Source organism: Sinocyclocheilus rhinocerous, unplaced genomic scaffold (assembly GCF_001515625.1).
Source record: "Sinocyclocheilus rhinocerous isolate Xijiao unplaced genomic scaffold, SAMN03320098_v1.1 scaffold2782, whole genome shotgun sequence".
Classification (NCBI taxonomy): Eukaryota; Metazoa; Chordata; class Actinopteri; order Cypriniformes; family Cyprinidae; genus Sinocyclocheilus; species Sinocyclocheilus rhinocerous.
The window spans coordinates 27,801-52,364 of NW_015631009.1; the positions used below are offsets into that span (position 1 = coordinate 27,801).

General features: G+C 36.5%; 1 protein-coding gene and 1 long non-coding RNA gene across 2 annotated transcripts; one reads left to right on the forward strand and one right to left on the reverse strand.

Moving 5' to 3' along the window:
* Window positions 1-1,994: 1,994 nt before the first annotated feature.
* On the reverse strand, window positions 1,995-18,560 carry LOC107741038 (multidrug resistance-associated protein 9-like). Its single transcript, XM_016553620.1, has 22 exons — window positions 18,505-18,560; window positions 18,303-18,363; window positions 18,056-18,201; window positions 17,648-17,794; window positions 17,228-17,375; window positions 16,653-16,889; window positions 16,297-16,470; window positions 16,041-16,188; window positions 15,452-15,591; window positions 14,719-14,925; window positions 14,534-14,605; window positions 14,316-14,440; window positions 7,810-7,893; window positions 7,527-7,664; window positions 6,245-6,434; window positions 6,048-6,137; window positions 5,756-5,945; window positions 5,314-5,473; window positions 4,179-4,257; window positions 3,532-3,645; window positions 3,289-3,453; window positions 1,995-3,174 (listed from the first exon to the last, which is right to left on the reverse strand). Exons 2-22 carry the CDS (start codon window positions 18,345-18,347, stop codon window positions 3,082-3,084), a joined length of 2,892 nt encoding a protein of 963 aa, XP_016409106.1. The 5' UTR covers window positions 18,348-18,363; window positions 18,505-18,560; the 3' UTR covers window positions 1,995-3,081.
* LOC107741028 (uncharacterized) lies at window positions 9,276-10,684 on the forward strand. Its single transcript, XR_001640149.1, has 3 exons — window positions 9,276-9,473; window positions 9,615-9,818; window positions 10,657-10,684. It is a non-coding gene; the product is annotated as an uncharacterized LOC107741028 (long non-coding RNA).
* Window positions 18,561-24,564: the final 6,004 nt, after the last annotated feature.

The following is a 24,564-nucleotide window of genomic DNA, read 5'->3' on the forward strand; positions in this document are numbered from 1 at the left end:
TCTTAATTCTCTGGTTTATAATACACTTGATGCCAGAGTTCAGCAGAGCCCAAAACGTTCCATTGCATTTTGAACAAATTACTATGATTATGATAATGATGATGAGTATTATTATTTTTTGCTAATATTATTTTATAAGCAGAAAAAATATTTAAAGTTCCATCACGCCAGAGCTGACAGATCACAGCAGGACTTCATAAACAGACTGAGAGGTGTAATGATTCTTCTTTTTTCTTGTATTGAGGAACAGCTTCACTGCTGAGTGATTGAAGACTTCCTCTGCTAACATCGCTTGGCCAAATTCTCCAAAAGGGAAAACATGATTATAATGCGATCGCTGTGCGTGTACAAAGCTTTGAGGACTATTATAGGCACATCTGGCCTCACTGAGCATGCCTGCTTACTGTCTTTATCATCTTCAATTAAGCCTTGGCCTGATCAAAGATCCCTTTCACTGATCAGAAACAATGCATTCAGCTTTGTCCAACAGTGTTAGGAAAGAACTAGTTAGGGCCAACTGTAATACAACGCTAAGAATAGAGTTCACATTTGTCAATGATTTATTGTTCTTGCAAACTACCAACTGGATAGTAGAGAGAGAGAGAGAGAGAGAAACAGGGCCTTGACAAAAATTAATTTTAGTTCAACAAAGGTTTGTAAACAACTGTAGATCTTTACATCATTTGTTAGTCTTGCCATTCAGGCTGGTGATCATATTTCCACTATATTGGAATCTTAACACCAAATATCCACTTCTCTGATGCAGATTAAGGTTGACTTTTATGAATCTCCCAGCATGTTTGTACGTACAGTATGTACAATGTACCTAAAAAGTGTTGGGACATCGAGTCACAATTAAATTATCAAACCAAACAGCATCTGCAAACTATTAACTATGGACGTGTTGCACTAAGTTTGTAAGCAAGGTGTCCAAATGCATTTTTAAACAGTATAGCAATTATTTTATCATAATAAATGTTAACAAACTTGTTTTAATGAAATGTTTTGCCTGAAAAGTATGATATCTTTAAAAGAAATGCCACTTGGTTTGATACCTTATCACTTTATCAATAAAACTGATATATTTTAAATGTGACTTACACGTCCAAATACTTTTTGTGGCCACTGTGTGTGTTTCTATTCCAAGATAATTGCGCTTTCAATTTATGCTCTAAAGTTTTCCACTTCCTCAGACAACACTGCGCCCTAGTGGTTGCAAGACAACTTAAACTAACACAAAGAAGTTCTGTACACCATGATACATTGCCTTGAATTTTTATTCTATGAAGTAGTAATCAATCACTAAAGCCTTAATTGAATGTTTAAAGGCAGAGTAAGTGATTTTTCAAAAACGCTTTAAAAACTGATTCGGGCCGAATCGCAAAACAAACTTGTAGCCAATCAGCAATAAGGGGCGTGTCTACTCATGATGTGGAGGAGAGCGCGTTCAGTGCATGGGACGGACATTAGCCGAGCGACAGAAAGATAGAGATGGCGGATAAAAAACAAAAGAGGAAAACGTCTGCGGAACGATAAGGCAAGAAGTAGGACACGTGTAAATATCGTATCAGCTTTCCAGCGCAGAGCTTTCAGTGCATGGGACGGACATTAGCCGAGCCGAGCGACAGAAAGATAGAGATGGCGGATAAAAAACAAGAGGAAAACGTCTGTGGAACGATAAGGCAAGAAGTAGGACCCATGTAAATATCGGATCAGCTTTCCAGCGCTGGAGAGAACTCAAGGAGCGGAGGCCTGCGATCGGACGCCGAGGTTGCTATGTTTCTTCTCAGTAGGTGAGTAACACCGTGTCTACAACAGCTAAAGTCTGGCTACACTGGACGCGATCAAACGACCGTTGAAAACCATTTGAAATGTGTGTCAGCACGTCATAAATAGAACCCGGCAGCAGTTTTCTGTCGGGATTTGTTGCGCCGCGCCGCTCACGTCCGTAGACACGGTGTAACATTGGTTTTGCTTTGTTTCACAGAACTAATCGTTGCCTGGGTTGCGTACGTATGTGTGGGGCGGAGCTATCAAAATAGGGGCAAGACCCTTTTGGGTTAGGGGCGTGGTTGTTTTGGCGATTTCAAATATAAACATTGGCTACCAGAAATCCCTTACTCTGCCTTTAAAGGTTGAAGATTCAATATGTGGTTGGATTCTAGGTTAAAGGGAAGTGAGACTTTGGCTTCACGCCAAGGAATATTTGATTAGATGACTCATACGATACTGGCAGTCAACGACACTTTGTGTTGGTGTGCATGTTCCCATGTTTTAGAGTACAATTTGTTCATTGGTGAGTAAATCTGCGGCTAAAGTGTAAATCATGACTAATGCTGTAGTTAAACACAAATGACGGGAAAGTCTTTGACAGGAAGTCAAGGGGGTTGGTTCACCATCTCACCTGATGACAGACTGACAGAACAGGACGACATTACAATCAAAAACAATAAGTGTCAATGGTAACTTGGTGTACTCAAACAAAACTTTGTGTGTGTGTGTGTGTGTGTGTTAAAAGGTATTGACCTAAATAAGTGTTGATGGTGCACAGCTCATAATTGCGCAAAATATAAACAAATTTGACTTAAAATACAAAAATGTCTCTAAAAGAAAGTGTTTTAAATGATGCGTCATATGGGCGCATGAGCGTCACTGCAGAAATTGTGCTGAAGAATATTGGACACAAGCAATAAAAAGTCAGTGATATCTGATTAATGTCTTTCACGCTGTCTCTTCACTGAGTTAAAATAATTCCCTCAATCCCTCATCAGTCTGAGATGCACGCTGATGCTGAAATTTCAACACATTTCATCAGTTAGTGTCTCCACTGATGCAACCATGGAGGAGGAGAGAGACACTCAGTGTCCAAGGTGAGAAAAACACACACTGACTCAACTAGAACATTCTTCAAGCATAATTTAAATGTACAGTCTTATGGTGAAATAAAACCAAAGGTTACCCCACCCCCCCCCCTTTAGAAAATCAAATGCCCCCCATTTTGTATGCTCTGGCGCACACTCTGCTGTTAAATTTTGCAGCAGTGTGCAGGTCTATATGAGTATGTAAATGTTTCTGAGTGCTTCATGAGTTCACTTGATTAGCTGCTGCTAGAAGTGATGCAAATAAAGAGTTCGGCCTCTGTACCAGGTCCTGTGGTGGATCAAACTCAACCACCTGGAAGAAAACATAAAAGTAGGCTCATACTGAGTACTTCAATGATGCTATTATATACTTATAATACATGTGTCGATTGCAATGTCAATTTCTATATAAGAAGCAGTGGATTACCTTGCCCTGGTCCATGACGAATATGCGGTCACTCTCCAAAACCGTGTTGATTCTGTGGGCGATTGTGAGCATAGTGCAGTGCTGGAAACCATCTCTGATGGTGTGCTGGATCATGCTGTCAGTCTCGGAGTCTATAGACGCTGTTGCCTCGTCCAACAGAATGATCTATGAACACAATTTAATCAGACTCTTTAAGAGCAAGGAATATTTTCGAGGGGATTCTGGGTGTGTTTGTGTTCTTACTCTTGAATTGCGAAGCAGCGCTCTGGCCATACACATGAGCTGCCGCTCTCCGACCAAGAAATTCTCTCCATTCTCCACTACTGGAGAGTGCAACTTCTCTGGCAGTTTAGCAATCTGCAAGAAAGAGAAAGAGGGGTGTGGATGATTTAACACCTGAATGCCTGCGTGTTTCTTTTATATTCTATGACTATTATATTCTGTTGCTGTTCCTCTACTCTTTTTTATGTTACCATGTCCCAAAGCACTGAGAGGAATTTAAGCAGATGTTACGTCTATGTTTCATCACTAACGTGCATAGTAACATGCCCACTCATATATTGTGATTTTCCTTTGCTCTCTCGATAAATTATATCCTCACATAAAAAGCTAGATTAACTTAATAATGTTTGAGCTGCTCCTAGTAGAAACTGTGACTGTTGAAATCACAATGAAATCATGGCACCCCACTGATCAGCAGAAAAGCAAACTTTATCATAATGAGTGAGTGGAGTTGAAGTGCCAATTGATCAAATGCTGACTACTTATACAAAAAGGTATTGTTCATCAAGTTTGAAACTTCTGAAGCCTAGCTGAAAAAGTGTGAGCATCCAAGCTGTTTTCTACTGTGTAAAACATGTATTGCTTGTAGGCCTCATATAAGTCTTTACCGTGTCCTTCATGTAGTTCTTTTCTAAAGCCAGCCAGAGCTCCTCATCTTTGTAGTTGTTAAAGGGGTCCAGGTTATACCTGTATAAAATAATCACACAAACAAACACATTAGTCACCATGAAATTTAAATCAACAATTCTCATTTTTTCATGGAATGTTGCAGTGTTTATTAAAATGATTTATCTGTGCAAATCATTACTTTTTTAAAACCATTCAAATAAAATGTGTAGCTTGAAATAAAATATAAAAAAACGTACCCAGACAACATTTTTCAGTTTAACTTACTAACATAACTACAACTAAAAATGAAATAAAAATGTATAGAGACATTTTTTTTTTAAACTAGACATTTAAATGGAAAAAATATCTTAAACTAAAAACTATTTCTACATTTTAATAAAAACAATAGTACACTCTCAGAAAAAAGGTAAAAAAGCTGTCACTGGGGCGGTACCCTTCCAAAAGGTACACCTTTGTACCATATTTACCCCAAAAGGATGCATATCAGTACATATTACTACCTGAAGTGCACATATTAGTACATTTTGAAAGGGTACTGCCCCATTGACAGCTTTTGTACCTTTTTTCTGAGAGGGTACCATATCAATGATACTAAAGTAACACTGCTCTTCTCTGAAGAGGTGTATACTGGAGTGAGGGCTGGGCAAAAAGGTTGTCCAATACCAAGATAAGTTTCAATCGCTCTTGTCCAGCAACCATGTCACTCAGATGAAAAGCTCAGAGAAATTAGCAAACGACAACAATCCAAATAAATTCCAGATGGACAAAATCAAGCGCTACATTTTTCCATCTGAGAAGCCATTTAATTTGGATATACATCAGATTCAGAAATGGATATACATCAGATCAGAAATGTACAAGATTACAATATACAAAAAATTGTAGAAAAATGTAGATTAAAGTTGTAAGTATAAAGATAATTGCCAATTTATTTTTCACAATTGCAAGTTTTTGTAATTGCAAATTAATAATCTCACAATGGCTGTTGCCCAATTCAGTTTCAAGTAATTTTCAGACAAAAACATAATTCAGTGAGGTGATGCACTGGTAGAATAAGTACCTATTGTGAATAAAATAGGAGAAGAGTGGAAAAGTTGAAAGGTGAGAGGTCACCTGACAGTGCCGATGAAGAGTACAGGATCCTGCGGTATGACAGAGAGTTGGCTGCGAAGATCTCTCAACCCCAGCTTGCAGATTTCCACATCATCTATAAATATAGTGCCCTCAGCCAGCTCTGCCAAACGGAACAATGCTACACCCAGAGAGGACTTCCCTGAATCAGAAAGAGAGGGTCAACAAATGAAACCAAGAGAAACAGATCTAGCAGAACATCCTTGTTCTTAGTACAAATGCCTTTACTGATATGCACAAGCTGCTTTTTGCATTTTATGAAGGTAACAACATGTACATATTTTAGTACATATCACGACTTTCCATTTCTGAATTTAATTCAGTATACACCATGTCAGTATTAACTTATTACAATAATACATAAAAATTTAAAAATGAAAACATAAATTAAGCTTTGGATAAAACATAATATGCTCTCTCTCACCAGAGCCAGTGCGTCCCACAATGCCGACTTTTTCCCCTGGCTTAATATTTATGTGGAGATTATTGAGGACTATGGGCGTGTTGTCCCTGTATCTCATACTGTAGTTTTTAAAGGTAATGGCGCCCTCCTGTGGCCAGCTGGCGGTAATATGCGTGCCCTTGACACTTCGTGGACCCTCTGATACACAACTCTACAGCACACAAGCAAGCAGTCGTAACAAATAAAAGCTATGTTCTAAACTAAATATAAACGCATGATATACTGAGGTAAACCTAGTGTTTATGTCTCTTACCGTAATATACTCAAGCAGTCTCTCAACACTGGTAAACTTTGCCTCCACCTCGGTGGACAATCTCACCACAAACTGAAGGATCCCAGTCAACTTCAATGACAGAAATGCAAAAAATGTGCTCAAACATCCAGTTGAATTTGACATAATAAAGGCTTTCATTTTTTAAACTACTGTTTTAGTCTAGCTGTGAGAGTTACCTGTATTGTGTAAGATAAGGCCAGGCCCTTCAGAGAAGCGTTTATGGCCTCATTGGAGCTGAGCACTACAAAAAGTGCCACTATTAGAGTAACAGTAGCTGACAGGAAGTCTAACCAAAATGACAGCCAGCGAGTCCCACAATTAAACAGCATGAAGTGGTTTGAGTTGGTGTCACTCAGCATTTTAAACCTGTCATTGGAAACACACAAACAATAGCCTACATGACTTTCAATTAACTGGCTTGCTTTCTACATTCTTTTAATATGAAATCAACATACAGTCAGTTAGACCGAGCTATTAGTGACAGCTTCTGTGTGAAGAACAAAACTATTGGTTTTTAACTATTACTACTGAGTTCTCTTTAAAAGCCACAGCCCTTATGGCCTAAAATGTATTTCAAATTATACAACAGTTAGTTCTGGTCCTTGAATCTGTTTGGCCGTATATGGTCCAACAGCACTGGGTCTTTTTAGTGTCTCTCTCTGCAGGTTACATCATTACACCAGTAGGTGGAAACAAACAGCTGTCTTTGAGTCATTGACTCAACTGAAAAAAAACACTAAATCAGAAACAGACAGAGTAACCTGCAATATTGTGTCTAAAATGTACGTCACAATTCAATTTCAGTTTCAATATTAACTTCTTGTTTATTGGACTGTTGCATAAAAGCAATATCACACTCATAATCATGTTGTTGGTCTAAATATTAACACTCATGTTTGCCTGCTATTGCTCAGGTATGCTGAATAATTACTGAGTCATTCTGGGATATGATTCATGATGGTTATAATGATGTTTCATATTCATTTTGGCAAGTACCACAATATGTTTCCCAGCGCTGTTTGTCTTTCTAAAATATTTTCTAATATAAATTAATATCTTAAAGGGATAGTTCACCCAAAAATTAAAATTCTGTCATTAATTACTCACCCTCATGTCGTTCCAAACCCATAAGACCTTCGTTCTTATAAAGTCGTTATTTTTGTTTTCTTTGCGCACAAAAAGTATTCTCGTTGCTTCATAACATTACAATTGAACCCCTGTCACATGGGCTATTTTAACAATGTCCTTACTACCTTTCTGGGCCTTGAACGTGTCAGTTGCGTTGCTATTTATGCAGGCTCAGAAAGCTCTTGGATTTCATCAGAAATTGCTTCATTTGAGTTCTGAAGATGAACGAAGGTCTTATGGGTTTGGAACGACATGAGTTCACCATTTTTAGGTGAACTATCCCTTTAATATATTTTCATAGATCCAAATATATTGATTGTATTATCTTACTGTTCAATGTACTGCTTTCTTTTGTCATAGGCATGGATGGTGCTGAGTCCCTGTATGGTAGAGGTGGTGAGAGAGATCCAGGGAGAACGACTCATGTTCTCCATCCTCTTCATCTGACGAATGCTCCTTTGGAAAACACTAGGTCAAAGAGAAAACACAGATGGTTTGTACATTCCATGGCATTATAACCTGTTTAGTGGATCTGTGATTGTAATGTTTGTATTCTACTTCTGGATTTAAAAAACACATCTTATGATGTTAAGGTGCAATGTTTATGTCTCACTATAGGATTGTGGCAAAGATGACTGCGAGAACTGCCACGGCAATCAGGAGGTATGGGAACACTATGCAGATCCCTGCCAAGGATCTGATAAAAAGTAGAGTCAAATGGTATCAAAATGCTGCAGTTCTCATTTTACTGAACAAATAGTATCACAATGCTTGCATTCAATTACTAAACCTACCTTTTCATATTATACTTGATCACTCACATTATAAAAATGAGTTCCTTTCCCATGAGGATGGTTTAGAGCAACCAATAATAATATATTATTCATATATTAAAATAATAAGTCTAATCTAAAATTTAAATTCTAAAAAAAACGATTGTTTTTGCTGGAAGACTTCTGGAATCATAAACTGAATCATGGTTAATTAATCTACTATATCACTGTAAATCTACTATAATATATCATCTGTAAAAAAAAAAAAATCAAAAACAAGCAGCTTTGTCATAATTAGAAATAGTGGAAATACTGTATTTTATAGCTTATATTGGGGGGGTTAATCTGCAAATAATATGTCTTACCTGTTTGAACATGGTATCATGCAGTTTGGAAGAAGCACGCAATGTGACTTTAGTGAAGGTGTAGCCCTTGGCAATACACAGCAATACCATAGCAACAATAATAATGCCATAAATCATTTGGTAGAATGGCAGGTCTGGATTCTCGGACATATTACCGCTGCTTGATGAATTAGTATTGTTCTACAAGAACAGAGAGAGAAAACGGTATGATTTGATATTAAGATCGTAAGGTCGTGATGAGTCACATGAATGTGTTTGTACGTATTTACCCCTGATCCCTGCTCTAAGGTGCAGTCACATTAGTGAAATTTTGGCAAAATAATATCAACAGTGTTGCGATGCATGTAGCACAGCTCACACAGAATCACTTTTAATCCAAGCAGCTCTCTTGGTTAACAAGGCGAATCCGAATGACCAACCTGATCCCGTTGCAAAATCTGTGTGGAGGAAGTCTTTCGTCCTCACACAAAGTTCCAGATTCTGTGGACCCTTGAAATGACTGGACTGTTGAAATGACTGGATTCCACCCGCAAAAAAATTGCTAACCAATAATAAATGTGACCGCATCTTTAGTCTCTCTGATAGATCGAAATATTAGGAGGTGAATTGCAAGACAGACAGACCATCGCAATTGGAGTGTAAAAGAGTAGTTTAGTATGAAACTCTACATGATTTCACTATGGTAGTAAGCCTGAAGAGCTAAATTTACTGAGCAGGTCTCCGGACATAGACAGTTTGACACCACTTACCCATTCATCTTGAAATAACAAATGTAGCAAGTATTCATTTACCCGTGTCAGTCCTATCATTCTAGGAAGCTGCCCCTCACCTTTCTAACACGTGTAAATTACTAGATCCTCTTTTAGTGCCAAGAAGACAGTGAACCGTCTTTTTTTTGTTTGTTTGTTTGTTTGTTTTTTTTGCTTGTAATGACTTTTATTGGATGGGGTAAACTTCTGACTCTGGTCACAGTCTCAGCTGTAAAATTGTTGTTGAACATTGATTCTTTGTACTGATATGAATTGCTGCATCCTAAAAAATGTGGTACATGCTTGCTGTGTTATAGATATGCCAGTGTTATTCATGCCTGCTCTCTGAAACCTGATCTGGCAATACTTCCATATGGAGACCAGACAGAGGTCTGTTCCCACATTTTACCAACATCCAGTACTCTGATTAGATACTAATGCAATGAGCTATTAAATGTTTATAATACTAAGGAGTTCAGTTAAATAGCATATGAGGATGATAATATTACTTATGTGTGTGTGTGTGTCTAGATTGGAGAGCGAGGTATTAATCTTTCAGGTGGTCAGAAGCAGAGGGTCAGTTTGGCCAGGGCAGTGTATTCTAACAGAGACATCTTCCTTTTGGATGATCCTCTGTCTGCTGTTGATCCACATGTTGGGAAGCACATATTTGAAGAATGCATCAAGAAAGAGTTGAAGGGCAAATCAGTCATTCTGGTCACTCATCAGCTGCAGGTAATTCACTCTAACATGTTTCCATGTCCTGTTCATTGGCTTTGAAGGCCTCTTTTCTGTTTGAAGATTTGAGCTGTTAGTGGAGTAAATATTTGCTCTTACCAGATAACATATAGATATGTGATCCCCAATAGCTTCTGAAGACCAGAAAATATCAGGGAGTTTTAAATGATGTTTGTGGAAAAGACATGGACGTCAATACAATCTTAAAAGCCATTATATTATCTAACAAAAAAGCACAAAAAAAAAAAGATAATGTAGATTATTCTAGTTTTGATCTAAAATATTTAATTGACCAGTTATAGCTCTTGTGTACACAGAAACCTGCTCCAAAAATGACCTACGATAAATAAACTCTAGAAGTATTGCTGAGTTATAAGTTGCTTTTTGTCAACAGATGTTTCCAAGATTAAGGGGATATAGTTGAATGTACATGAAGTTAATATATAACCGGAGGAAAATACAATATAAAACAGGCATGGAAATGCACATAAACCTCACGTTGGCAGTTTCATGAAGTAAACAGTAATGATTCATTTGTGTTGTCGTAACACATTTAATGTGTAACCTCCTCAGGTTAGGAAAAGGGTCATCTAATTTTGCCTCACCGATTATGTAATGGCAGGAACAAAATTCACCATTAGAGAAAGCTCCAACCTTTTGTTGACTCATGTCAAACAGTAAGTCTTAGCAACTGTGTGACTCAGCACAGCTGCCTTTTAATGTGTAACTCTACACAATGATCCTAAAATCGTAACTTTTAACTAGTTATTCCCAGATTTGTTGTGCTCTCATCTCAACCGATGTTCTCAGCTGCTCCTCTCTGTTGTGTTTGCAGTATTTGGAGTTTTGTGATGAGGTGTTGCACACAATGACTCTAAACAGACCAATCCTACGGTGGCCGAGAGAGCTCAACGCGCTGCAACTTAAGAAAACACATGCAAATTGAAAAAACACCAGCAAATTAAGAAAACATCTTCATCAGTTTGACAACACACGCGCTGCAAATCCTCACAACACATGCAAATGAAGAAACGCGCTGCAAATCCTCACAACACAACCAAATAAGGAACGCGCTGCAAATAGCACGGACCACAACGGAAATGTTTCAAGGGGACCCAAAAAAGTGACGGACCCGGCTGGGATTTGTTTTTTTTATTTTTTTTTATATAATGCTTTATTATCAACACGTAGCATGCACAGTGCCATATCTCACTATATAACAAAAAAATTTCACATGCCTCAACAAGAAGGAACACGGAAAAAGAAAAGGAAAAAAATAAAATAAAATAAAAAAGAGGGTACATAAACATCAGTTTACAGAGAAATACATATTATACATATATTTACATTTCCATAGGATATTACAATGCAAATTTTAATACAGAAAATATACTTTGCAGGTCAGCACCATTATTATTATTATTGTTATTTTTTTATACATTATGTGAAAATGTTAAAGGAGGAGCATATATTAATCGTTTTAATTGCTTTACTATTTTTAGATTTTGACATCACATCTACAAACATTTTAATCTCTTTTCCAAGCACTATAAAAAGAGGTTTGCCTTTTGTAAACTTGCATTTATGAATGTGAAATTTACATAAAAATTTAATAAAATGTAAATAAAACCAACATCCTTTAAAGAGCGATCCTTGATATAATAACCCAAAATCACATGTTTATAAGATAAGGAAAATGTTTTTAAAATATTATCAGCAATGAAACCCTCCACATTATTCCAAAAATGCTGGGTATATTGGCAGGACCAAAACAAATGAGAAATTGTTTCAGTGGAGCATTCACAAAAAGAGCATTTTAAACCTACATCAATTTTAAATTTTTGTAGGAATTCTTTTGTTGGATAAACTCTATGAATTAATTTATATGAGATTTCCTTAACCTTATTTGTAAGGAGGAATTTTTGAGGTAACGACCAAACTTGAGTCCAATTTACATTATTAAAGATATTGTTCCAGTAGAAAATAACATAAGGCGTAGAAATATTCTCTTTTAAAAACAAGGATCTAATTTTATAGTTGTTAGGCTTTAACCCCGAGAAACAGATAGAGCCGACTAAGGTATGTTCAGGTCTAGGAGGACAGACAGAAAGTGCGGATGTACATACACTGCTTTTGAACAGCATATGTACACCTGCAGGAATGGCCCTAGTAAGCACCTTAAATTCTTTTAATTTTTTGGTGTTTGGCTTAGTGTTATGTTAGAATCATTATTATACTCATACCTTTTGTTCTTTTAATATTTTTGAATTGTTTTTAGCTTTATTTTTTTGTTTTTATTTAAATGTTTTAGTTTTGAAATGTTGTTGTATGCATTTGTCATTTTTATTTAATTTCTTTTATTTTCTTAAAAGCTTTTAGCTTTTCGTTTTAATTACTTTTTCTTATTTGTAAGTCGCTTTGGATAAAAGCGTCTGCTAAATGACTAAAAGTAAAAAGTAAAAGTAAGAACATTTTAAGTTCAGCATTGTGTTAAGGCTGGAGGATTATTCACGTGATTTCATAGTTGTAGGAGACGTTACAGTTTAAATATGCAGTTCCTACGCCTGCTAAATATCATTACATGTAACGACCATGCATTAATAAGCAATTCATCGCCTTATTTATTTTGGTAAAACTGACAAACTGCTAAAAACATCTTTATTTCTTTTCTCTTTCTAGCTTTTGATATGTCTGATGAGAAACATGTAACAAATGAATTACCCAAGGACTCCACAGAAGCAAAAGGTCGATATATGAACATATTCACAGTATAATCCTGAAAATATCCATTATATTCTTACTGGTTAAATCTGACTCGCACAATGGTGTGTATGTGTGTTACAGGGAAAAAGGATCAATTAGTAACACAGGAAGTGTCAGTTGAAGGTTCAGTTACGTGGAGGACTTACCACCAATACTGCAAAGCTGCCGGAGATGTTCTTTTTTTCTTCTTTCTCCACCTCTGTCTCTTTGTACATTACATTATCAATGCTGTAACACCGTTTCTCAATTATGCCTTTCTCTCTGTCTATATATCTCCGTAGGGTATATACTGCTGTTATTTGTTATTCTTCTCTTCACTCTTCCCGTGGGATCGACTGCTTTCAGCAGTTGGTGGCTGAGTTACTGGTTAGGACTGTGGGATGCTTTTATTCATATATCAGCTAAATCTGTATGATACATATACTCAGGGGCGTAGCCATCATTTCAGAAGTGAGGGGGACAGAAATGTTATGTGTATATATACAGTGGGTACGGAAAGTATTCAGACCCCCTTAAATTTTTCACTCTTTGTTATATTGCAGCCATTTGCTAAAATCATTTAAGTTAATTTTTTTTCCTCATTAATGTACACACAGCACCCCATATTGACAGAAAAACACAGAATTGTTGACATTTTTGCAGATTTATTAAAAAAGAAAAACAGAAATATCACATGGTCCTAAGTATTCACCCCCTTTGCTGTGACACTCATATATTTAACTCAGGTGCTGTCCATTCCTTCTGATCATCCTTGAGATGGTTCTACACCTTCATCTGAGTCCAGCTGTGTTTGATTATACCGATTGGACTTGATTAGGAAAGCCACACACCTATCTATATAAGACCTTACAGCTCACAGTGCATGTCAGAGCAAACGAGAATCATGAGGTCAAAGGAACTGCCTGAAGAGCTCAGAGACAGAATTGTGGCAAGGCACAGATCTGGCCAAGGTTACAAAAAAATTTCTGCTGCACTTAAGGTTCCTAAGAGCACAGTGGCCTCCATAATCCTTAAATGGAAGACATTTGGGACGACCAGAACCCTTCCTAGAGCTGGCCATCCGGCCAAACTGAGCTATCGGGGGAGAAGAGCCTTGGTGAGAGAGGTAAAGAACCACCCAAAGACCACTTTGGCTGACCTCCAGAGTTGCCAAACGTTTCTGTTTTTCTGAAAACAACTGTTTTCATACAGCGATAGCTGGACGCTTTTGTCCATATTAGGAATTTCTGAATGAATTGAATGAAACATACACTGCACGGAATGTTTAGCGCTCCGTGATGTTCATCTCGCCTTATTCTGGGTCCGAATAAAACATCAGATCATGCACAGACTATCCTGTCTCTTTGAATTTAAATCTATATTTATTCACACCGGCTCTTAAAAAAACCTCTATGCAAACACACTTGCCCGAAAAAGTGCGGCGGACGAATTTACCTGATATTAAAAGTGGGGGGGACACGTCCCCCGCGTAATCTACGCCCCTGCATATACTGTATGTTGATCATGAGATTTGATCATCTTTAAATCACTATATTTTCATGAAGGTTTCCCTTTTACCTTTCATGTAGTTCAGGTTGTAGAAGTTGTATCCAGATTTATTGTAGTTGAAAACCCATGTGGTCATGAGTAATTTCATGAACTTTACTGACACTTTTTATAAAAAAAACAAATATGTAATTGTTGACCAAAGTCTTTGACCTGTTTAGTCTTTGATGTTCTCTATAATTTCACCTGGTTTGGTCAAATGGTTCTCCCATGAGGATATTGTCCCTTACAGTCCCGTGGAATATCCAGGCTTGCTGGGACACATATGCTAATGTTCCATTAGCTGATACAGACCCACTCCGAAGATGCATCTGAAGGGAATAAATGATCATACTGTCAGCATACGTCATCACATCATATGTGAAACTGTTCGTTAGGATGCAGAAACGACAGAGGCACCACACCTGCTCAAGAATACTTGAAATCAGAGATGTTTTTCCACTTCCAACATTGCCACACACCCCAAGCAGACTTCCCTATAAACGAAAAGAGAGATTCAATAGTCTCTGCTGTAGTGCTAGAACACATCCTGAGTGTTGGAATGTTGGAATGTTATATCATCCCACGTTATAATATAGTCATATCACACCTTTGAAAGAGTGAAGCTGATGTTTCTGAGAGAAGGTTTGAAGTCTGATTGGTGTGTGCCACTTTCAGAGGGATCTTGAGGCTTCTCAGTGGCGTTCATGGTATCTGGCAGGCTCCAGGAGAAGGTGGCCTTTTCCATGGCCAGCGCCAAGTCCATATTCTTATCCTGTGTGAGATAACCTTTGGGGTTCTGTACCAACATAAGCTTCTGTAGAAATACAAGCATTAAAGGGGTCATATGATGCTTTTTTAAAGATCATTATTTTGTGTATTTGGTGTAACAGAATATGTTGACATGCTTTAATGTTCAAAAAACACATTATTTTTCAAATACTGTACATTATTGTAAGTCCTCTATGCCCCTCCTCTCTCAAACGCTTCGTTTTCTATTATTAGCAATTTACTGCTGAGTAAAATCAGGTTCATTCAAAATGTTCATTCAGTGTAAAAGACATGATTAACACGTGTCAGAGCATCAACCTACAGTACAGCACATGTAAAATACTCTGAAAATATGTTTACTACACACTTATCATTATGAGTAACTTATATAAACAATAATTACATCTTCCTCAATATGTCCTAAACTAATACCAGCTTAGAGCAGACAATGGGGCCAAAGGTACACAATCATTGGATTAAGGAGGATACGTTTTCAACAATGCTTTAGGTAAAAATGAGAGAAAATTATGTTTGGTTTTGGATAAACCGAGAGAAATGTGAAAGAGTCCAACCTTGAGTCTAGTGAGAGCCACTTTACCCTCAGCCGCCGCTTTAACAGAGAATGGCAACAAGCCCATAGACATCCTCATGCAGTTAAATACAGCAATGATAGTGTAGGCCTGTGGAGAAGCAATAAGATGGTTAGCGTAAAATACAACCGTATAAAAGTAATGAAGTAAAAATATTCACATTTATATTTACCGTACAAAAAGTCCACTGTTTTTGAAGTCAGCATTTATTTGATCAAAATACAGAAAAACAAATATACGGTAAAAATATAACAGTAAAAACTTTATTAACTATTGAAATATATTTTAAAATGTAATTTATTCCTGTGATGACAAGCAGCCATTACTCCAGTCAGCGTCACATGATCCTTCAGAAATCATTCTAATATGTTGAGTTGGTGTTCAAGTAACATGTTGAATAACAGCTTTGTGAAAACTGTGATACATATTTCTCAGAATTCTTTGATGAATATAAAGTTCAAAAGAAGGTTTGAAAAAATAGGTTTGAAAAAATAAGGTAAGAATGGATGAGAGAAAATACTTCATTTCAAAGAGTCATGAGTAAATAAAATAAAATGGATGGATGGACAACCTGTGACTGTTTTCTCAAAAGACTCCTCCCACGCATACATCTTAATGAGTTTGATGCAGGTCAGAACCTCATTCATAGTGCGAACACGTCTGTCTGTCACAGATACAGCCCGTCTTCTAAACACACCAATCAGTCTGGCAATTGAGAACTACAGCGCACACATACAGACACACAGGGAAAAATCAACAAAACATTACTAAGATGAGTAAATATCAAATGCCGATCTCAAAACACAGTACAGAAGAGACCAGCACACCTGTATTTGTAGGAAGATCAAGTAGACCAGAATTCCAATAAGCGCTGTGTATCCCAGAATGACGCAGGCATATATAATACATATGATCAGCAGGAACGGAACACACAGCAGAAACGTTCCAAACATGATTGCTTCAAACATCCGATAGCCATCACTCGTCAACACGTTTATCGTCTACACCAAAGCATGAACACAACAAGCTCTATTTGTATTGTATATCATTTAATTAATTAAAAAGTGATTGGTAAAAGAGGGTAAATAAACACAAATAAATTCCATATCAAATAACCAATAAATAGATTCTACAAACGATAAAAGGGCAATATTCACTGCTGAATCAACAATCAATAGCTTACCTCTCCTATACTAATGCTGGTTAGACTCCTGAGAGAGATGATTTTCTTGAAAGCGAGCATTGAGAAAGCTCCCTTCATTCTCACAGCGGTACGCAAATTCACAGCCCACAGGAGCGATGAAAAAAATGCCTTGCTAAATTCACTCAAGAACAGGGCCACACACAAACCGATGCCATGCAGCAGTGTAGATGACTCAGGCTGCTCAATGTAGCTCAGGATTTCATGCACTAAAATAGACTAGATAGGCAGATTTTTAAAAAAAACATAGTTTATAAGAAATCAAAATTGAGTTAGAACTACTTCATTCTACTTCATAGATAATTTGCCTTTAGTACAGTGACAATATAAATTAAACAACTTTACAATAGCACGCTTAATTTTTTCTCAAAAAAAAGTATAAATGGGTATTTATACATAAAAAATATACAGTTGCTACCACATTTTTGCAAGTGGGACCCTCAAAAGGGTATCATCTTCAATATAAAATATAGAGCAGTATAAGGAATATGAAAGTAATATGTTTTATTCATTTTTCAACAGAATGATGCTGTGTAATGCTAAGCCATTTTACATACCGGACCAACAAATGCTCCGAAAGCAAACAGGACAGAGACGAAGAATGACACTATAAATCTTGTCTTCTGGAAACGCATGACCACTGCAGGAAGAGATGCCTTCTCTAGACCCACATGGGCGACTTCCTCGTCCCAAAGTCTTTGGAACCTGAACACAACAGAAATCACAATCTTTTTTTTCCTCTCTCTCTCTCTCTCTCTCTCTCTCTCTCTCTCATTTTTTAAACATAATCCATTTGCCTGCAAATACAATTTTCCATAATCAACCTGGATATATGAAAAAACATCAGACGATGACTTATGGTTTCATATTCGCCAAGTGCTACACTGGAGCTACTCATTCTGCTGAGACTTCCTAAACTAAGCTAAGATTTGAATGGAAAGCTTATGAAGAATTTCCTTAATTGTTGACATTTGTACCTTTCTCCATTGATGTGGGCTCCATCATGAAGTGAGAGATAAAGTGAGTCCTCATCTAACCGTTTCCTAAAGAGCTTCCACATCATGGGTGACATCCATGCAAATGATGTGAAGGAGAAGAAACCAGCATCATCGACTGGATGTGAGCTGGAAAAAGTTAGAAAATGTACATTTAAGATTACGTTACGAATTCATCACATATTTGAAGATTCAGAAATGATATATGAATGACAGACTTGTTGATTAAAAACAGAAAAACTGGGGCATTTAATTTCTTAGCAATGATGAAAACATGTTCTTTTAGTTTTTTTTCTCTGATCTCTTGATGAAATGGACAGATCACTTTCATTATTGACATAAAAATGTAATGTGCTTAGAATATGTTGAGAAAGCTGGCGAATGTCTTACTGTGAGCCGACCCGGAATGGGATGAGGGTTTTCAAGCTTTGCTGGTACTTGTGTTTCTTAGGAGGAGGTTCTGGTTCCCTGTAATCTAGAACCGGAGGACCTTCAGGAAAGGCACTCATGACTGAAGCACTATCTCTTATCTGTTTCTGCACAATAAGAGAGAAAAACACAGAGATATGGATATCATAAAATAAAAGGAACTGTGAGTCAACATAAAAGTAAAATATACAGTCAGCATTTTACTTACAAAAGAAACTCCTTCCACATTCTGTTTCTCTGTGGAGTTCCTCATTTTTTTTCAGCAGTTCCTGTAGGTTATTAATCAAGAACTTTACATGAACATGAGGAAACGTGAAATATAATGTTTGAAATGAAGGAATAAATAAAAACAGCACCCTTTGCATCAAAGAGTAATAGTGTTATATTAATAGTAGTAAAAGTTACATACCCTTTACCTGCTGTCTTTGTCTGTGTACTGGTCAATGTATTTGTCAGGCTAATCACGAATGCCATAGTACTCTAGCAGCAATGTGCTTTAAAGTCTTTGACACTGAGTTGCATTACTATTTTACCAGACTCAAAGGTTAACATGAGCAGAGGTCTTGACACTCCTCCTCTGTCTCTCTCCTGTCACCACATGTAGGATGCTGCAAATCCAAAGTCATTTGATAACAGCCCTGAGGAAACTGACTCTGGGTGAGAAGGCAAAGACACAAGTATGTTCTTTTACCTCTGACAGTACTTTTCATATGTTTCTGTTGATGAGTGTCAGTCACCACAATTAAGGTCAAAATGAGTTACAGTTTCTACAAATGCTAATTTTATCATCGAATTGGCAGACTTTACACCTTTTATTTCTCTCAGCAACAGAAAGGGTACTAGGGCAAATGTGACCCTGGACCACAAATCCAGTCACAAGGGTCAATTTTTTTAAATTGAGATTTTTACATTATCTGAAAGCTGAATAAATAAGCTTTCCATTGATGTATGGTTTGTTAGGATAGGACAATATTTGACTGAGATACAACTATTTGAAAATCTGGAATCTGAGGGTGCAAAAAAAAATCTAAATACTAAGAAAACTGCCTTTAAAGTTGTCCAAATGAAGTTCTTAGCAATGCATATTACTAATCAAAAATTAAGTTTTGATATATTTACGGAAGGAAATTTACAAAATATCTTCATGGAACATGATCTTTACTTGTTGATTTTGATGAAAACTAAAAGAAAAATCGATCATTTTGACCCATACAATGTATTTTTGGCTATTGCTACAAATATACCCCAGCGACTTAAGACTGGTTTTGTGGTCCAGGGTCACAAATAACTTTTCAGGACAATTCTTTAATAAAAGAAACACCGGTCATTATTTGCAGTACAACATATTTCTTCAGCAATCTTGACAACTTACTGAACCCTAAAGCTTTATATCAATCAAAATGTGAGGTCTGTCCTGTATGTTTATATATTAACCATCATAACTTGTGATGGTGCACCTGACCTCAGTACAGGTCAATGCTGCTTTAAATGCCTTCTGAACTATGAACACTTATTTCTGATGAGTCAGTTTCGTTGGCATGACAGTTAACCTGCCCATGCCCTGCGTCATTAAGTTACATTTATGATTAACACGGTGTAAATAACATACTATTGTCATTTTAAAATGTCTTATTATCTTATCATTGGCTTATTCACACGTTCATAAGTTCTGGATTATTTTGCGTAGCTCAACACATCAAAGCACAAAAAGGAAGCAGCTGTCCAAAAGTACTAGCTACTCAACATCTTGTAAACTGTGTAGCAAAAGGAAAATATAACCATATAACCAAACTCGGCGCAGGTTTTTAGACCATCAAGCGATAGCCAGTATAGTACACATCTTGGTATAGGCCACCAAAAGTCGCCAACATTCACTTGTAACATTCACAACATTCACATTCACATTCACTTTCACTTTCACTTTCACAAGTCACTTTTCACTTTCAACATTCACATTCACTTTGGGGAAGTCGTGGCCTAATGGTTGGAGAGTCGGACTCGTAACCCAAAGGTTGCGGGTTCGAGTCTCATACCGGCAGGGATTGTAGGTGGGGGGAGTGAATGTACAGCGCTCTCTCCCACCTTCAATACCACGACTGAGATGCCCTTGAGCAAGGCACCGAACCCCCAACTGCTCCCCGGGCGCCGCAGCAAAAAATGGCTGCCCACTGCTCCGGGTGTGTGTTCACGGTGTGTGTGTTCACTGCTGTGTGTGTGCACTTTGGATGGGATAAATGCAGAGCACTAATTCCTAGTATGGGTCACCATACTTGGCCACATGTCACTTCACTCACTTCACTTCACTTGTATAGATGAGTAGCAACACGCTTAATACAAAATAGTTTTAGTGTATATTTTATAGCATACCAATGCTTTAATCGTTTTAATTATAACTTATTTATTATGTTTTAATTGAACTAATATTACATTACAAAAATAAATTCTGTTTTCGCATTACTGTTATCATAGCCTTTTTCTTAGGGTTCGCCAACAAATCCTCCTGCGCATGCGTTCTCGACATCATGTCATTCGTGCAGCAGTTCATTCGATTAAAAGCGTTCAAAGAGCTCTTACGTATTTAATTCAGGCGTAATTCCCCTTCCACCGGAAAATCAAATGTTTGGTTCAGCTTCTTTTGCGAACAAGTTCAAAAAGATTAACGGAAAAGGACCGATTCAAAATAACAATTCTACGTATTTGATATCTAACATCGTCTAAGGACTAAAGGAAAATTATAACAGAACAAGTGAAAATTGGGTTGCATCTGTCTCAGAACAGCTACAACTTGGCAGTACATAAATTAAAAGAAAAAGACTCGGCATATACTGTGGCTGCAGACATCAAAATATGTCCGAAATAATGCAATAAATACGTAACATCCTGTCTCCTTGGCATCCTGTCTAAAATGAGTTTATCTGATCTTTTTTTGAAAGCAGCATAGATGCTCCCTTCACTCCATCTATGCAGTAAATGATTTAATAAATGTTCCAGGAAATAAATATGGTAGCCAGTAAATATTTCCTTATGACCAAAACTCACAAGAATTTGTTCTAAATCATTAGTGATTTTAGTGCTGTTGAAGCCTGTCAAAACCAATTTCCTTTGGAGATACCTTCATACAAAACATGCTGTCTGTCTGACTGACTTGGCAGTCCATAGCCTGTGTTTGTAAATGCATATTATGTATGGACATTTGTGTTGTTAATTGGAAGTTTTATATGAGGTGAAATATCATTCTCATGTAAATGTAAATATTAATATATATAGCCCACATATACTCGGAAATTCTCAAAACAAGTATTTAACATGCTTATTATCAAACATTAGCAATATAGCATCATCATATTGATATAAAATTCTTTTTTTTTTTTTTTACTTATTGCATACAAGCCAGGAGCAAATCCTATATCAAAGAGAGAAAATTAAACAGAAAATAGAAAATACCTTGTGTGACTTAAAACTTCTAATTTTTCCGTGCACAGAACACAGGAAAAAGGAAATTCCTCCTTTCTTTTTGTGGTTAACTCGTGATACAGCATGTTTGTCTCCTAATTCAAGCAACAAGTGTTTCAGATCCACAAGCCTTGGAGTTTGCTCAGTGATGCTTGTTTTTCCACAACAACAGCTCTGTGTCTACTGACCAAACCATGTAAAACTCTCGTTCGCTCTCTCTGCTTTTCTTCAGTATAACAGAATGATAAAGACAGTCTCAAGATAAAAACTGTCCTATGAGTTCTTTTCACTCCATATACTTTGATTCGTGCTTGTATGTGTTTCGGACAGCCATTATCAATACAAAGAAAACCAAACTGCTGAAAAAGCAAAATGAGTTGATTAATTAGGAGGATGATACTGCCAATAATTAATATTTAAAACTGCTGGATATGGTGTGTAACTATATATTAATATACTGTATATACAGTATCTCACAGAAGTGAGTACACCCCTCACATTTTTGTAAATATTTTATTATATCTTTTCATGTGACAACACTGAAGAAATGACACTTTGCTACAATGTAAAGTAGTGAGTGTACAGCTTGTATAACAGTGTAAATTTGCTGTCCCCTCAAAATGTGAGGGGTGTACTCACTTCTGTGAAATACTGTATGTGTGTGTGTGTGTGTGTGTGTGTGTGTGTGTGTGTGTGTGTGTGTCATCTGCACAGATTAAGGCCAATTCACACCACACAGACAAACACCAGCAAACAAGTTGGCCGTTGGATCATTTTATGAAAAACAACTGTCAATTAACTTTACAATACTTTATAATAATACTTTGTAATTTGTAGTGCATTAACTAAATTGTTCATTAACACTGATGCATGCTGAGACCATTTTTTTTATACAACCAATAAAAATTATTCTGATTCTTAAAAATAAGCTCAATTTGACCACTTGAGGACGCTGTAAACCAATAAAAAAGGCTCCTGATTTTAGCCCTTTTATTATTGTACTTCTACCCAAGATGCAGGTGTCCATAGGTGCCTTAATATAAATTTAGATAATATGGGTTTGCATGATATTATGCTCTACATTAAAATGAAAAGATTTGAAGTAAACATAAACTGTTTATATATTGTGATGAATTTAACATTGGGACATTACGCAAAGTAGTAGCCTGGAGAGAGAGCAAGAAATCAAAGAAACACTATATATTCTTAGTCAGATCTAGTAGAGACATTACACAAAAGATTACTTTACTTTCATTTTAGTCATTTAGCAGACACTTTTATCCAAAGCGACTTACAAATGAGGACAATAATATATGATTAGGGGTCATTTTTTAGCAACAGTCACAAGACAAGAAGCATGTTGTGTAATGGTCTGCAAATGAAACAAACAGATAAGCATTGGTTTCAGTATCCATGACCAGTAGGGCTATTCTGTGAAACAACAATTTGTAGAGCAATAGTAATTAATGCTGTGCATGTGTTGAGTCGTACAGAAATGTTCAGCTTTGTGGATTTTGCCCTGTATTTATCATTCATAGTTTTACTTTGTGGTTCAATGGTGTGTTATTCAATCCCCTCATTCTTTCTGAGTAGGCTATTGCTCTTCCTTAAGCTCTCACTGGATTCATCTTAACGGTATGATTTTTTACATTTTAAAAAAGAATTTTCTTTATTGATCGTTGTACATTTGGGACAGTTTTTGCCATTGAGATGACTGGGGAAAATGTCCCAAATAAGTTGAATTTACACTATGTCATGTCTCAAAACAGAACTTGAAACTAAATTACCTGTATGGCAAATATATATATATATATTTATCATATTGATTTTTAATATATTCAAAGCATTTTCAATACATTTCAGTTACCTAAAATATGTAGATTTCCATGTTTATTTATAGTTTATTAAAGAATTTCATTAATCTGAAATGTATTTTTTAAGATTTAAAAATATTTTCTTGCTCCTTGAAATATATTATGGCATTTGAAAGATTACATGTAATAATAATAATAATAATAAAATGTATTTCCTTGAGCCACACTATTTAACATACTTTTTTATGGGTATCTTCCTCTGTTCATTTCATCTGCTCCCACATTCTTTGATTTTTCTAAATCTTTCTTTCATGTTCTCCGTGGCTGCAGTTTTTGCTGTTGTTGTAATAATAATGTAACAATAATTACAAATAACTAATATGCTATATTAAATTGTAAGTCCTGAAATTATATTTTTCATATAGAGTATAACGATGTAAAATTACTACACAATTTCTGTTAAAACTTTGTACATTGTTGCTTGTAGGCAATTAGGACAATGGACCTAAAAGAGTACTTGAACAGGATTGGGTTTATTGACCAGTATGACAAAGCTGAGCTGGACAATTTGTTCACCATCCACAAGCTGCATGTTATGAATATTCCATTTGAGAACCTCAGCATCCATTCTGGCGAGAAGAACACTATGGACCTAAACATCATCTATGATAAAATAGTCAAGAGCAATCAGGGAGGCTGGTGTTGTAAAAACAACCTCTTGTTCTCATGGGTCCTGAAGGAAATTCACCATGTTAGGCTCCAAAGTGTTCAACTGGAACAGGAGTTTCTCCCCATGGATTCTCATCTCATTATTTTAATAATTAATTTATGCATTTAGCAGACGCTTTTTTTTTCACCGAAAAAAGGGGCCAAAATTGTACCTTTTGGGGTACAACAGCTTGACACCGTAGCAGTACACCATACATATTAGTACCTTAAGAGTAGTAATTCGTACCCTTAAGGTAATCATTTGTAGGCCTAGGGGTAAAAAAGGAACAAATATGTCCTTTTAAGGGTACTGTTCCAGTGACAAGCTGTTGTACCCCAAAAGGTGCAATTTTGGCCCCTTATTTCCTGTATATATAGCCTATACATCCACAACCATTTTTGAAACCAGACAACTTTGTTATTTGTATGGCCATTACATAAAAAAGGTCTAAATCCTTAGTCTGGGGCCGTGGAAAATAATTAAAGGTTCACTCT